The sequence below is a fragment of the Oryctolagus cuniculus genome, chromosome 12 (assembly GCF_051225735.1).
Source record: "Oryctolagus cuniculus isolate XC-2025 breed Fujian yellow rabbit chromosome 12, ASM5122573v1, whole genome shotgun sequence".
NCBI classification, from domain to species: Eukaryota; Metazoa; Chordata; class Mammalia; order Lagomorpha; family Leporidae; genus Oryctolagus; species Oryctolagus cuniculus.
The window spans coordinates 109,048,428-109,060,554 of NC_142878.1; the positions used below are offsets into that span (position 1 = coordinate 109,048,428).

Below are 12,127 nucleotides of genomic sequence, written 5' to 3' on the forward strand. Positions count from 1 at the left end.
CCGGCCCAGCGCACACTCAGCTCTGCACAGCCGAACTGCTGAGAAAGACTTTATTCTTAGGGGAAGGGAGCCTGGAGATGGACACACTGGTACCAGGGGTTACAAACAGTAAGAAACACTTTATTATAACTTTACAACATATAAATAGCTTGGGTCCGGTCTGTGCTTTCTGGCAGCTGGGCACCAAGTCCCGCCCCCAGGCTCCTGCCTGCCTTCACAGTGCACTGTTCATTGGGTGGCTCTGGCCCACTGGGTGGCCTTGCGGGAGAGGCGGGAAAGGAGCCAGCAGCCCAGTCCCACCGCGTCTCCCCGTGCGGGCCTGCGCCTGTCATCTGCTGGGGTTGCGGCTGGTGTGGAAGGAGCGCTCCTCGGGGGTCAGGCCGCTGAAGAAGGGGTGGAGCAGGGCCTCGGCCAGTGTGATGCGCTGGGCGGGGTCGAACTCCAGCATCCGCCGCATCAGGTCGAACAGCTGCACGTGCTCCAGGGAGTCCTGCAGCATGTAGCTCTGCGCGGGGACACGGGCGTCAGGGGGAGGGAGGCGGCCACGGCCACGGTGTCCGCGCGGGCCAGGGAGGAAGCTGACCTTGAGAGGCTTGCAGTTCTCCTTCACGTAGCGGCCGTCGGAGCTGTTCTCGTCCCAGACCAGGCCTCCTTTGTAGAAGTACTTCTGCTTCCTGACAACGGGGCAGGGGTCAGGCAGAGGCGCGGGCTGGCCCCCCCCCCCCGCAGCGGTGGCTGCAGCTCCGTACCGGGTCCGGTGGATCATGTGGGGTGGGATGGGCCCCAGGATCTTCTCCATCATCACCAGGTGCTCACGGTTCTCGTGGGTCTGCAGGAAGCCAGAGAAAACGTGGGTCAGTTCCTGCCTCGGCCCGCCGGGGTGAGGAGGCGTGGGCGCGGCCGCACAGGGCCCCGGGGCTGTGCCAGGGTTACCTGGAAGAGCGTGAAGCCCCGGTAGTACTCAAAGAGGATGCAGCCGATGCTCCAGACGTCACAGGGCTGCGCCCAGCCCAGCTCTGGAAAACAAGAGGTGCCGGGCCGTGAGAGCCACCCCAGCCTAGAGGTCCCTGGGCAAGGCCCGGGGCGGTCACTCACCAAGGATCACCTCTGGTGGCCGGTAGTGCCGGGTGGCCACGATGGTGGTGTGGTGCTCGTGATCGAAGGTGGCGCTGCCGAAGTCGGCCACCCGGATGCTGGTGTTCTTCACCGCCTTCTCCTCACAGCTCTGCAAGGCAAGGCAGCCGGCCGGTCCCGAGCCGGGCCCAGCGTGGCCCAGCCCTGGCCGGGCCTCGCCGTGCACCCACCAGTACCTTGTGCTCGTTGTAGAGGGTCTCAAACTCGGAGTTGACGAACAGGATGTTCTCTGGCTTCAGGTCGGTGTGGGTCAGCTGGTTCTCGTGCAGAACTGCGAGGGCAGGCAGCACTGAGCCCCGCCAGCCCTGCATCCCCCCGGCTCCCTCCCCAGGGCGCTCAAGCCCTGCAGCCTGTCACCCACAGCCACAGCCGCTCAGGCTCCGGAGGCTGCCGGGGGCCTGCCGGGGACGCTCTGCCCCCAGCATCTGGGGCCCAAGGCTCCCTCCGGCACTCGAGACCCCACACCGGCGGAGTGCTCTCCACCAGCACCCTCTGTCCACAGTAGATGGGCCCAAGGCCGTGGGGGCAGGCATCCCTCTCCCCCCCACGTGCAGGTGGGGGCCGGCAGGGACACTCACAGCGCAGGGCGTGGCAGAGCTGGTAGGCCATGTGCCGCACGTGGGGCAGGGGGTACGGCTGGAAGTTGTTCTCCTTCAGGAACTCGAAGGTGTTCTTGCCCAGCAGCTCGAAGGCGATGCACATGTGACCGTGGAAGTTGAACCAGTCCGACATCAGCACGCACAGGCTGGGGGAGCAGTGGGGGGCTCAGAATCTGGGCCCCTGTCCCTGGATCCTGCCCCCACTCTCCCAGGACACAGGTGCACATGGACACTCAGCCAGGCAGGGCCCTGTACCAGCCGTCACCCAGACGGTCCTGGTAGGCACAAAGCCACAGGCTCGGTTGCGGAGGGAGAGGATGGGCCCACGGGCCTGCCGCAGCGCCCCCTGGCCTCCCGGCTGCAGCCCCAGGCACTCACAACTTGTTCTCCTTGTCCTTCTCCTTGATCTTCTTGAGCACGTTGATCTCCAGCCGCGCGGCCTCCCGGTACTTGCCCACATTGCGGATGATCTTCAGGGCAACCTGAGACTTCCCCCTGGGCCCAGGAGGGAGGTGCTCGTGAGGAGTGGAGGCCGCCCAAGGCCCTTGTTAACCCCAGGAGGGTCCCCACGGTCCCTGCACTCCACACGCCCCATCCACCCTGCCCCAGGACGTGAGCAGAGAAGGAACCCACTGAGGTGGCTCCCAGGCTGTGCCAGCGAGGGGCAGTGGGGACATGAGCTGGGGAGCCCTGGCCGTGAGGGGTGCTGAGGCCTCAGATGAAGGCGTTTTCTAGAAGGCACCCTGCTCCCCGTGGAGGGGCCCACAGCCTGTCAGCCACCTCACCCCTGCACACAGGCAGTTTAGTGCCCTCAGCTCTGCCGTCTGTCCCTTTGCTCCCAGCCCGAGCCCGAGCCACGTGGCGCCCCAGGAGCTCCAGGGGGAGCTGGCAGCAAAGGGGAGGCTCGCTCTGCGTCACCACTGCTGCAGGCTGGCTCCACGCGTGTGGGGGCCCTGGGGGACGCTGGCACCCAGCTCCACCACTGATGCAGGTGGCCCTGAGCACGGCACTTTGTGGCTAAGGCACAGGAGGGTCCCCAGTACCCGGGGAGCAGCTTCCCCAACCCAGGGCTGCAGGAGAGGATGTGCGGGTCCAGGGCTCGAGGAGGGTCGGCTGGAGCGTGGCACACGGGCCCACTCGCTGGGCGGGGGCAGAGGCGGAGGCAGCCTGCCAGGTGCGGACGCCCAGGGTCTCGGAGCCGTGTGTGCGACAGTTCCCACAGCATCTCCCTGGTCTTGGGTCATCAGCAAGCCCTGACAGAAGCCCGCTGTGGGACCGGCTGTGCCCCTCACCTGGCGTGGTCCAGGCACTCCACCACCTTGCCAAAGGTGCCCTCACCCAGGTTGCCCACGATCTCGTCTAGGAGAGAAGAGAGGCTGGGCGTGAGCGTCCGTGGGGCGGGGGCGCGGCAGCTCCTGCAAGTTCACCGCATTCGAGTTCTCAACAACAGAGGTCTCTCTCAGCTACCCTCAGAGCTGCTATGTGCGGCATTCAGAAATTACTGTGGCCACGGCCACGCGCTAGGCCGCTCTGGGCAGCAGAGGCTGGTCTAACAGGGGGTAGGAAGTAGAGGTAAAGTTTACGAAAGGTGGCTGTACATCGCTCCTGCAGCCAATCGCCGATCCGGCACACCAGGTGGCCCTCCTTGTCATCTTCCACACTCCGGCTGCTGCGCTTACTGCTCTGTTGGCTTCTCTGCATGCACCGCCCCCCGAAACGCCATCCGACCAATCGCATGGTAGGCGGTTCCGATTGACAGATTGAGGTGTCAGTCAAAGGCAGAGGTGGAGACGGTGAGGAGCCGGTGGGTTGGTTGGTTGGATTTTCCAGATCCCAGCATTTCATAAGGCACACAGCATATATAACGATAGGGATATTGCAAGGGACACGTCAAGACACAAACTGACTTCAAAAACAGAAAAGTAAAAACAGCTACAGGTATGTAAAGAGACTCGGACATTAAATAGGAAGAGCGCCTTGGGAGAGCCGGCGCAGAAGCCGCCGCCGCCGCCGCCGCGGGGCCGGCCCAGGAGCCTCAGCCCCGGCCGGCTCTGCCCTCCCAGGCCTCCCGCAGCGGCTCTGGTCTGAGCTGAAGACGCAGCAGAAACGGCGCATCCCGACCAGATCCCGACCGCAGCTGCAGAGCCCGCCGGCTCGCCTGCCTCCGGCCTGCACGCGCCCGACAGCCGCCCCTCAGGGCCGGCTGCTACCTGCCCCAGTTGGCACCCCGGCCACAGCCACGTCGCTACCACAGCCAGGCCTGGCAGGGACTCCTGCCACCAGCCTCGAGCAGGACCCGGGCCTGGGCCCCTACTGCGACGGCCCCCACGGGCCCATGCCAGCGCTGCCCTGGCACCTGCGCCCGTCACAAGCCTCACACCGAGGGCACCAGAGAGAGAAGCAGAGTCGCAGACCCACGCTGCCCTCCTGTGGCAGTGCGCACAGGCCACGCCGCACTCGCCGACCGAGTCCACTTGAACCCACGCAGAGCAGAGAGAGCAGGGCCAGCTCACACAGCCCGGCAGGAGGCAGCCCAGAGGGCCAGCGAGCGCACTCCGCGGCTCTGCCCCCAGGCTCGGGCGCGGGGCACCGTCCAGGCGAGGAGCGCTGGTCCGGTCCCTGGCGGGCAGCCCGCACCCTGCCACCAGACGAGGCCTGGGGCGGGACTGCCTCCTGCCCCTCCACACAGTGCCCGCCCCTCCCTCTGGAGGCCGGAAGTTTACAGACGACTGCCAGGTGGGCATTTGAGGCCCAGGCCTCTGGGGACTGGCCACACGGCTGACACCACACACAGCAACCTTGCCGGCACCCCAGAAGGGTCCCGGGCAGCTTCCCCACGGGGCCTGTGTCCAGAGCAGCAGGGACAGAGGTCAGGGATCCACCAACGCCGGAGCCAAAGTCCCCCTAGTTGCCACTGTCAGGTCAGGAGAGAGAGGAGCGGCGCCCTGGACAACACACTCGCACACACGCGTGCCGGGCTGGCAGTACTCACCCACACCAGCCAGCCCGAGAAGCCTACAGAGAGAGAGGCCTGGAGCCCCAGCCGGCGCACTCTGGCCACCACTCACCGAGGAGGCGCTGCTACAAGACCTGGTGCGGCGCTTGTGGCAGTGGTGGGCATGCCTGCGGGGCCGGTAGGGCGCCCTGTCGCGGGACCGCCGCCGGTGCCGGGAGCGCGAGGGTCCATAGCAGTCCTGGCCGAAGGAGGGGCTCCGCTCCTCGCAGCGGTAGGCGGCGCCGTCCTGGTGCTCCCGGTACCTCCGCTCGTAGGGCAGGCGGTCGTGGCTGCCGGGGGGCACGGGACGGCGGTCAGGGGGGCCTGGGCCCGGCTCCCCACGCCCCTGGGGAGTGCGGGCGCCCCTCACCTTCTGGAGCGGGATCTGCGGGGGGGCGGCTCCCTGCGGGACGGGTAGTGCAGTCTCCGGTCGCGCTCCCGGCTGTAGGACCTCCGCCTCTTCCATCGGTAGCTCAGGTACGGGTCTGGCTCGGGGGAGCGGTACCGCTTACAGTGGTGCATCTAGGCTGGGACACAGAGCGGCCGCTAGGCACAGCTGCCCCCCGGAGAGGCCCGCTGTTGTCGGGCGGCCCCTCCCAGGGTTTGTGAGGTGAAGAACTCTGAGGTCACACAGGCCCCGGGCAGCAAAGGGAGACGCCCTCCCCTACCAGGCCGGGGCTGGCGGGCACGGGCGCTGGGGACCCTGTGCTCGGCTCCTGTGCCCTGGACAGAGGAGCCAGGGACTGAGCCGGAGCAGGTGGCCTGCCGCACACCCGGGACCCCTCAGAGGACGCGGCGCACGGGGCCCCGAGGGGCTGGGGCTGTGGCCTAGCAGGTAAAGCCACCACCTGCAGTGCCGGCGTCTCAAATGGGCGCCAGCTGGAGTCCCTGCTGCTCCACTTCCGGTCCAGCTCCCTGCTAATGGCCCAGGAAAGGCAGCGGAAGAGGGCCCGGGTGCTTGGGAGACCCGGAAGCAGCTCCTGGCTCCTGGGTTCAGCCTGGCCGGCTGTGGTGACCACCTGGGGAGTGAACCAGCAAATGCAAGTTCTCTGTCTTTCCCTCTAACTCTTTCAAATAAATAAAACGTAGAAATCAGGACGAAACAAATGCCCGACCCTGCCCAAGGGCTTAGCCAGGCCGGCCGGCCCACACTGCGTCCTCACAGCATCTGCGTCTCTCGCACCCTCCCCACGCCCGCAGGGCCACCTTTTCCCAAGGGTGCACAGCACGGCCCTGCTCTGGCACCCGCTCCTGCTGCACGGGGAGGCGGCCAGGGCCCCGCACTCCCTGTTCCGTGGGGACTGCCATCCCCACAGGCAGCCACAGACGCCAGGCCCAGCCTTTGCCTGGCCAGAGCTGGCTTCGTCACCGACAGCCCAGGGCCCGCCTGCCCAGGCATATTCTGGACAAATCCACGGAGGCTGGGTCTGCCAGGAGCAGAGCAGGACCGGAGACGGATCTGCCTCCCCCGGCCACCTCTGCCCACCGCAAGTCACCTGCAGATAGGCGCGGCCCGGCCTCCCCTGTTTTGACAGCAGCTGACGAACGCTTCACTGTTTCCCGCAATTACCGGGGTCAGGTGCCCACGCCAGGGACGGAAGGCAGAGTCTGGTCTCCCATTAACTGACCAGAGGACGCGGCCTGCCAGGGCACTGGCCCTCCCACAGGCATGTGCGGTCCTGCCTCCGCGTCCACACGCCGGCGCTGGGGGACACAGCTCCGCTCAGGCCAGGCCAAAGACTCTATCCTGCCCAACAGCCCCCCGCGTACTCGCTCACGGGGCTGGGAGAGCACGGCCGCGGAGCTGGCCGAGTGACGAACCCGCGTGACACGGAGCGGGGACGGCCACAGGCTCCGGGAGGGCCACGGCCCGCACGCAGGCACAAACGCAGCTCTTCACAACACCGCCAGCTCCAGGCACCCCGCGAGGGCCTCGGGACAGGGGAGCTCCGGCTGGGAGCCCCGAGTGAGCCCCTGCACTGCACACCCCGCGCCAGGCCACGGCCCCGCGCCTGGGACAGGGAGATAAGCAGGCGCCACTGGCGGGGCCGGCGTCTTGGGGCACGGGGTAGGCTGTCATCTGCGGTGCCGGCATCGCCTACCGGAGCGCAGGACCCGCACCCAGCTCCCTGCCACGCGCCCGGGTAGGCCGCAGACGAGGGCCCGAGTGCTTGGACCCCTGCCAGACACACAGGAGACCTGGGTGGAGCTCCCGGCTCCCACCTGGCCCCAACCTGGCTGTTGCGGCACTGGGGAACGAACCACTGGACGGAAGCGCCCTCCCTCCCTCCCTCCCTTCCCTCTGTCACTCTGCCTTTCAAGTAAACAAATCCTAAAAGGAAAACAATCACCGCCCGTCCGACAGGTTCTGGGCAGGTGGACTCTAGAAGCCCCATGGGCCAGCCGGGGCTCTCGGCCTGCTCCCCACCCAGCGCCAGCCGGCCGGGACCCCAGCAGCCGGCGAGGCTCGGCGGTGCACGACGAGGGCAGAGGCCAGGGGACGCCAGCGCCTTCTGGGGCCGGCCCGCCCGGCGTCTCGCGCGCTGCTCCTGGCTGGAGCCTGGGCCGCCAGCAGCGCGCCAGCCGGGCACGGCCGCCCCAGCGCCCCAGGGTTATTTTTGGCTGGCGCGGCCCCACCGCTGCAACCTCAAACCTGCCGCGGCTACCGGCGCAGCCGCTCCTCCCCCTCAAGGGCACGGAGGAGCGGAGCTGGAGGAGCGCCAACTGCGCCTGGACGGGGGCCGGGCCCCGGCGGCTCCCACCCCCGCGCCCGGCCCCGGGCACAGCCGAGCCCCGGGCGTGCGGGCTGTCAGCGCGGCCCCGCAGCACGGGCGGGGGCCTGCGGTGTCCGCTCGCGTCCCTTCCCGGGGTCTCCGAGCCCCGGCCCCGGGAACCGGCGCCCAGGCGGACCCCCGAGGGGCAGAAGGAAAAGCCAGCCCGGGCCAGAATCAAACTCCTGGCCGCGAGGGGCCGAGGGGCCTCGAGCCGCGGGGAGCGGCGGGGCCCGCGAGTCTTTCCAGGCTACCCCACGCCGGACCCCGGCCCCGTTCAGCGGGCAGGCTCGGGGGGCCTCGGGGGCCGCCTGCGCTCCGCCTCCAACACGGCGGGGTCCGGAGGTCGGGGTCTGCAGCGACCGCCCTCCGGGGGGAAGCAGCAGCGGGTCAGGGGTGAGAGGTCGGGGCCGCAGAGGTGCAGGAGAGGGAGCGGGTCGAGACCGAGCGCGGACCCCCGGGCCCGCCCCAGCGCCGCCGTCCGCCGACTCACCCCCCGCCGCCGCCGCCGCGGGCCCCGGCCCACACTCACCGTCTCCCAGGCTCCGGCTGCGTCTAGGCCCCACTCCCCGCTCCGAGCGCCTCTTCCGCTTCCGGCTCCGGCCTCCGCCCGCGCCGCCCCGCCCCTCGCGCGACGCAGGCGCCGTCGGCGCCGGCTCCGCGCCCCGGCCTCTCTAGGCGCCCGACTCGAAGGCTCTGGGGCACCCGCCTTCTCGGTCCGGCGGGCGGGCCGCGCCCGCTCCCGCGGGTTCCGGGCGGCCTGAGGGGCGCTGCGGCCGCGGTCCGCCCCCGCCGTGTCGCGGTGCACGTAGCACCCTGGGCCCGGCGCGGGGCCCTGCCGTCCCGCAGCCCCCCGCGCTCGAGTGAGGCGGCAAGCGACACCTTGGTCGCTCGGCGGGCGCAGGGTTCAAAAGCTCGACCGTGCGTGTCGTTTTGGGGAGCCAACTGGAGGGTCGGGGCTGGGGGGGGGGTCCCCGTCCCTGGAGCCCCTGGCCGCCAGCCGGTTCTGTTGCTCCGTCGAGAGGCCCCGCCACGGCTGCTTTGGCGGAGCCCGAGTGTCCCGCGCCGGGTCGGGGCAGGTCATGAGGCCCCATTTTCCAGATGGGAACGCCGAGGCCGGGGCCCTGCGCGAGACGGCCCCCCGCCCCGCCTCATGAGCGCGCGCGCGCCCCGACGGCTCTTGCGGGGGTCCCCATCGCCCCACGCCGCGCCGGGGCCGGGGGCGTCCCGCCAAGCCCCGCCCCGCCCCCCCACCCCCGGCTGGTCAGGCCCGGGCCGCGGCCGCTCCAGTCCCAGGCCTCTGGCGCCCCCTGCCGCAGGCGACTCCGTCCCTCTCCCCCCGACCCAATTCCTCCAGCAGCCCCCCGCCCCGCCCCGGCCTGCTGCCCTTGCCCTGGCTGCGGCCTCAGCTTTGCTCAGTCCGCCGGGCGCTGACCCGCCCTGGGCGCCCACACCCCGTGCCCACGCCCACTGGACGGCCGGAGCCGAGCAGCCACCCCACGACTCCCCCTGCACCGTGGGGTCAGGGCTGGACCAGAACGCGGACCTCACCGCGGCCGAACCACAGTGGGTGGGGAGGCGGGGGCTGGGGGCCAGCCAGCACTGGGTGAGACGTGCGGCCCCCACTCCCGCTGTGGCCTGAAGACCGACTCTCCGGCCCATCGAGGCAGCCACCCCCTGAAGTCAGAATCAGCAGGGGGACCCGGGCCCCAACCCTGCACCTGTGGGGGGACCTCAGGCTGACGCTTCGCGGGCCACTCTGGGTTCTGTCCTGCTCTCAGGGCCCACTGACCCGAAGGCCAGCCCTGCCGGCCATCCCCTCTGGCCCCAGGCCATGTCCACACACTGAGCCCCTCTGAAGGGTGCAGGTGGGCACGGGGAGGTGGGCAAGAAGGCCGGGGCCTCTCCCGCCCGCTGGCAGGTGCTCAGGGGGCCGCGGGCCCAGGTGCAGCACAGGGAAGTGAGCTGTCCCCCCCCCCCCCCCGCCTTCCTGAGTCAGCAAGTTCCCCTGTCCAGGCCGAAAGCTCCGGAACGCTCAGGGCTCGGGCCCACGTCTGGCCAGAGTCAGCTCGGAGCGCCAGGGGCGTGCAGTGAGAGGCGTGCTGGGAGCGGGGCGGGGCGGGGTCCTGGGCTCCGTGGACGAAGCTTGCTTGGAAGGTGGGAGAGGAGGCTGCCCTGGGACGGCCTTTAGCGACCTGGCGTCCCACCCCACAGCCGCCGCACCTCTGGTGCCTGCCCTCCGTGACGGTCCCCACCGGCCTCCAGTGCCCTAGCTGCTGGCGCCCACGGCCCTGCTTGGGGCTGGCTCACGTCTGGTGTCTTTGGGCACATCGGGGCATAGTTCCTGGTGCGCCCCCCACACCACCTGTCTGCTGGGCTGTCCGTGAGTCTGCCCGCCTTGGGGGAGGCTCCAGGGGCCCAGCCAGCAGGTGGGGTGTGTGTGTGCTCCCTGGAGCCCAGGGACTGGGACTTGGAAGGTAAGTGAGGGTGTGGGACCTGGCAGGGAGGGGCGGGGGCCAGGCGGCAGCCACCACTGCCGGGTGTGGGCCAGATGTGCCCACAGCCCCTTGGCCGGAGCCAGCCCGGGGACCCCAGGCAGGTCTGACACCAGACTGCCCCCGGGCACTGCCCTGCCATGCCGGCCACCCTGCCCTGCTGGAGCAGAAGTGGGGGCAAGGAGGGGCCGGCGTGTGGCGCTGTGGGTTAGCTGCCACCTGCGATGCCGCCATCCCAGCGACTGCCTCCAGTCCAGCTCCTGGCTCTGGCTCCAGCCTGGCCCAGCCCCGGCCGTTGTGGCCATCTGGGGACTGAACCAGGAGCTGGAAGATCTAATGTCTTTCAAATAAATAATCCTAAAAACAAAAAGTGGGGGAGGGGGCAGTGCAGGGGCCTCTGTCCAGCACCGAGGGAGCCCCTCCCAGCATCGGGGACACCCCGACACGCGTCACATGAGAAAACAGACCAGAGGGTGGGGCGGCCGGGCCCCTGCCACAACAGGCCCTCGAGGTGGTCTGCAGTGGGGGGACGTGGGGGTCCCGGCCCTGGTGTAGCCTCCGTGGGCAGTCGGGACCCCTGCCCGGCCCGGGACACAGCCCCCTGCAGCGTCAGCGGTGAATGTTCCCCGCGCTGGGTCAAGGCAGCTGACAGGGACAGCTCCACAGGGCCCCGACTGAGCCAGGCCACGCTGGCAGGAGAGCCTGGGCCCCGTCCCTCAGGGCTCCGGGCTTGGGTGAGGGGCACCAGGGACGAGTAGGAGAGAGTGCCCGGGGGAGACGGGCTGGAGCGGGGCTTCCCCTCCAAGGGCAGCCTGGAAGCTTGAGGCCCTGCCTCAGTGGAGGCCAAGCCTACCCCTACCGCCTCGGCCTCCCTCCTCTCAATGCCCCACCCTCAGTGCCTCTGGCTTTAGGCCACGCCCCCTCCTGCCTCTTGCCCACCTGCTGGGTGCCCTGCCCTCCTCCAGAGTCAGATGAGACCAGCCCTTGCCCGACAGCTCATGGCTTGGGGGGGGCACACGGCAAGTCTTGGGTAGGGGAGAGGCACTGTGGGAGCTGCATGGGAGGGCAGATAGACAAGCCCCCCCCAGCAGAGGGCAAGAGGGGCCCAGGAAGGAAAGGTGTGGGGGTCTGGCATGTGGTCTCAGCCCAGCTGAGGGGTGGGTGAGGGGCCAGCTCAGGGGCTTGGTGCCCCAGGCCCTGTCCACCCAACTCCAACTCCGGGCTGGGACTGCCCCCCGCTGAGCCTGCTGGACACACAGAGACACCGGCGAGGCGGCTGGCCGGAACGAGGGAGACTCACTGCAGAGCTTGGCAGGTGCTGGGCTGACCTGGTGACATGTACAGTGTGCCGGGGCCGAGGCTGGGCAGGGCTCCTGTTCCTCCAGTGGGCAATGACCATCCCCAGGGAGAAAAGGAGGCGGGGCGTGACGGGGTCCCGGCCCCACTCCCCACTCCAGCTTCCTGCCGATGCGCACCGAGAGGCTCAGGTACTCGGCCCTCCACCACAGGGAGACCCGGGCGGAGCTCTGGGCTCCTGGCTGTGGCCCTGCCCGCCTCAGCTGCTGCAAGTCCTGGGGAATGAACCAGCAGAGGGGGAGATGTTTCTCTCAAAGATTTGTTTGTTTATTTGAAAGGCAGAGTTACACAGGGACAGCCGCTTTCACCTGCTGATTCACTTCCCACGTCTTCCACTGCTTTCCCAGGTGTGTCAGCAGGGAGCTGAATCGGAAGTGGAGCAGCCGGGACGTGAACCCGTGTCCACGAGGGATGCTGGCGCTGCAGGCCGAGGCCTACCCCACCCACTAAGCCACAACGCTGGCCCCGTCTCTGTCTTTCTCATTGTCTTTCTGCCTTTCAAGAAATAAAATGAAAATAACTTAAGATGCGGGCTCCTGGCGGGAGGCGCCGTGCCATCACTACCCCAGGAAGCTAAGAAAAGCCAGTTACCTGTGAAGGCAGGACGCTTCACCGTGGGAGGCCGCAGATGGCAGCGGTGGGGCCTGGGGTCACCCAGGACACAGACACCCCTTGCCACCCCCCGGCGAGAACCAGCTCCCACGGGCATGGCCCCACTGAGTGGCCCCGGCCCTCCCACTAGGCCCACGTCCTGAGCACCAGGTGGCTGTGACCGGG

At 69.1% G+C, this 12,127-nt stretch overlaps 2 protein-coding genes across 13 annotated transcripts in view; one reads left to right on the plus strand and one right to left on the minus strand.

Annotated features, from left to right (window-relative positions):
• The window catches only part of EDC3 (enhancer of mRNA decapping 3), a 59,596-nt gene extending 47,721 nt beyond the window's left edge, over positions 1–11,875 (plus strand). For both annotated transcript variants that reach the window (XM_089310854.1, XM_089310855.1), the window contains one exon: positions 11,698–11,875. In XM_089310854.1, coding sequence (XP_089166980.1) covers positions 11,698–11,717 — 20 coding nt within the window. In that variant the 3' untranslated portion in view covers positions 11,718–11,875. The remainder of the gene's footprint in view (positions 1–11,697) is intronic.
• Positions 100–8,161, minus strand: CLK3 (CDC like kinase 3). 11 transcript variants are annotated; one of them, XM_051834626.3, is made up of 14 exons: positions 8,032–8,144; positions 5,577–5,747; positions 5,099–5,255; positions 4,802–5,018; positions 3,332–3,428; positions 3,026–3,092; positions 2,112–2,228; positions 1,713–1,879; positions 1,311–1,405; positions 1,096–1,225; positions 934–1,016; positions 750–829; positions 584–674; positions 100–505 (listed from the first exon to the last, which is right to left on the minus strand). In XM_051834626.3, exons 3-14 carry the CDS (start codon positions 5,248–5,250, stop codon positions 329–331), a joined length of 1,473 nt encoding a protein of 490 aa, XP_051690586.1. In that variant the 5' UTR covers positions 5,251–5,255; positions 5,577–5,747; positions 8,032–8,144; the 3' UTR covers positions 100–328. The 11 variants fall into 11 exon arrangements, with proteins under 11 accessions (XP_051690586.1, XP_069910773.1, XP_089166996.1 ...); XM_070054672.2 differs by having other exon boundaries at positions 5,099–5,250; positions 8,032–8,138; XM_089310870.1 differs by having other exon boundaries at positions 7,993–8,034.
• Positions 11,876–12,127: the final 252 nt, after the last annotated feature.

Bases quoted from the DNA above. Each gene is read 5' to 3' on its own strand.
- CLK3 (XM_070054671.2), bottom strand. From the start codon at position 5,250: ATGCACCACTGTAAGCGGTACCGCTCCCCCGAGCCAGACCCGTACCTG. The intron at 3,429-4,801 runs GTGAGTGGTGGC...CGGTGCATGCAG, and splicing joins CTTGTAGCAGCGCCTCCTCG to AGAAGCCAACAGAGCAGTAA. The intron at 1,406-1,712 runs GTGAGTGTCCCT...CTGCCCTCGCAG, and splicing joins GCTCTGCCACGCCCTGCGCT to TTCTGCACGAGAACCAGCTG.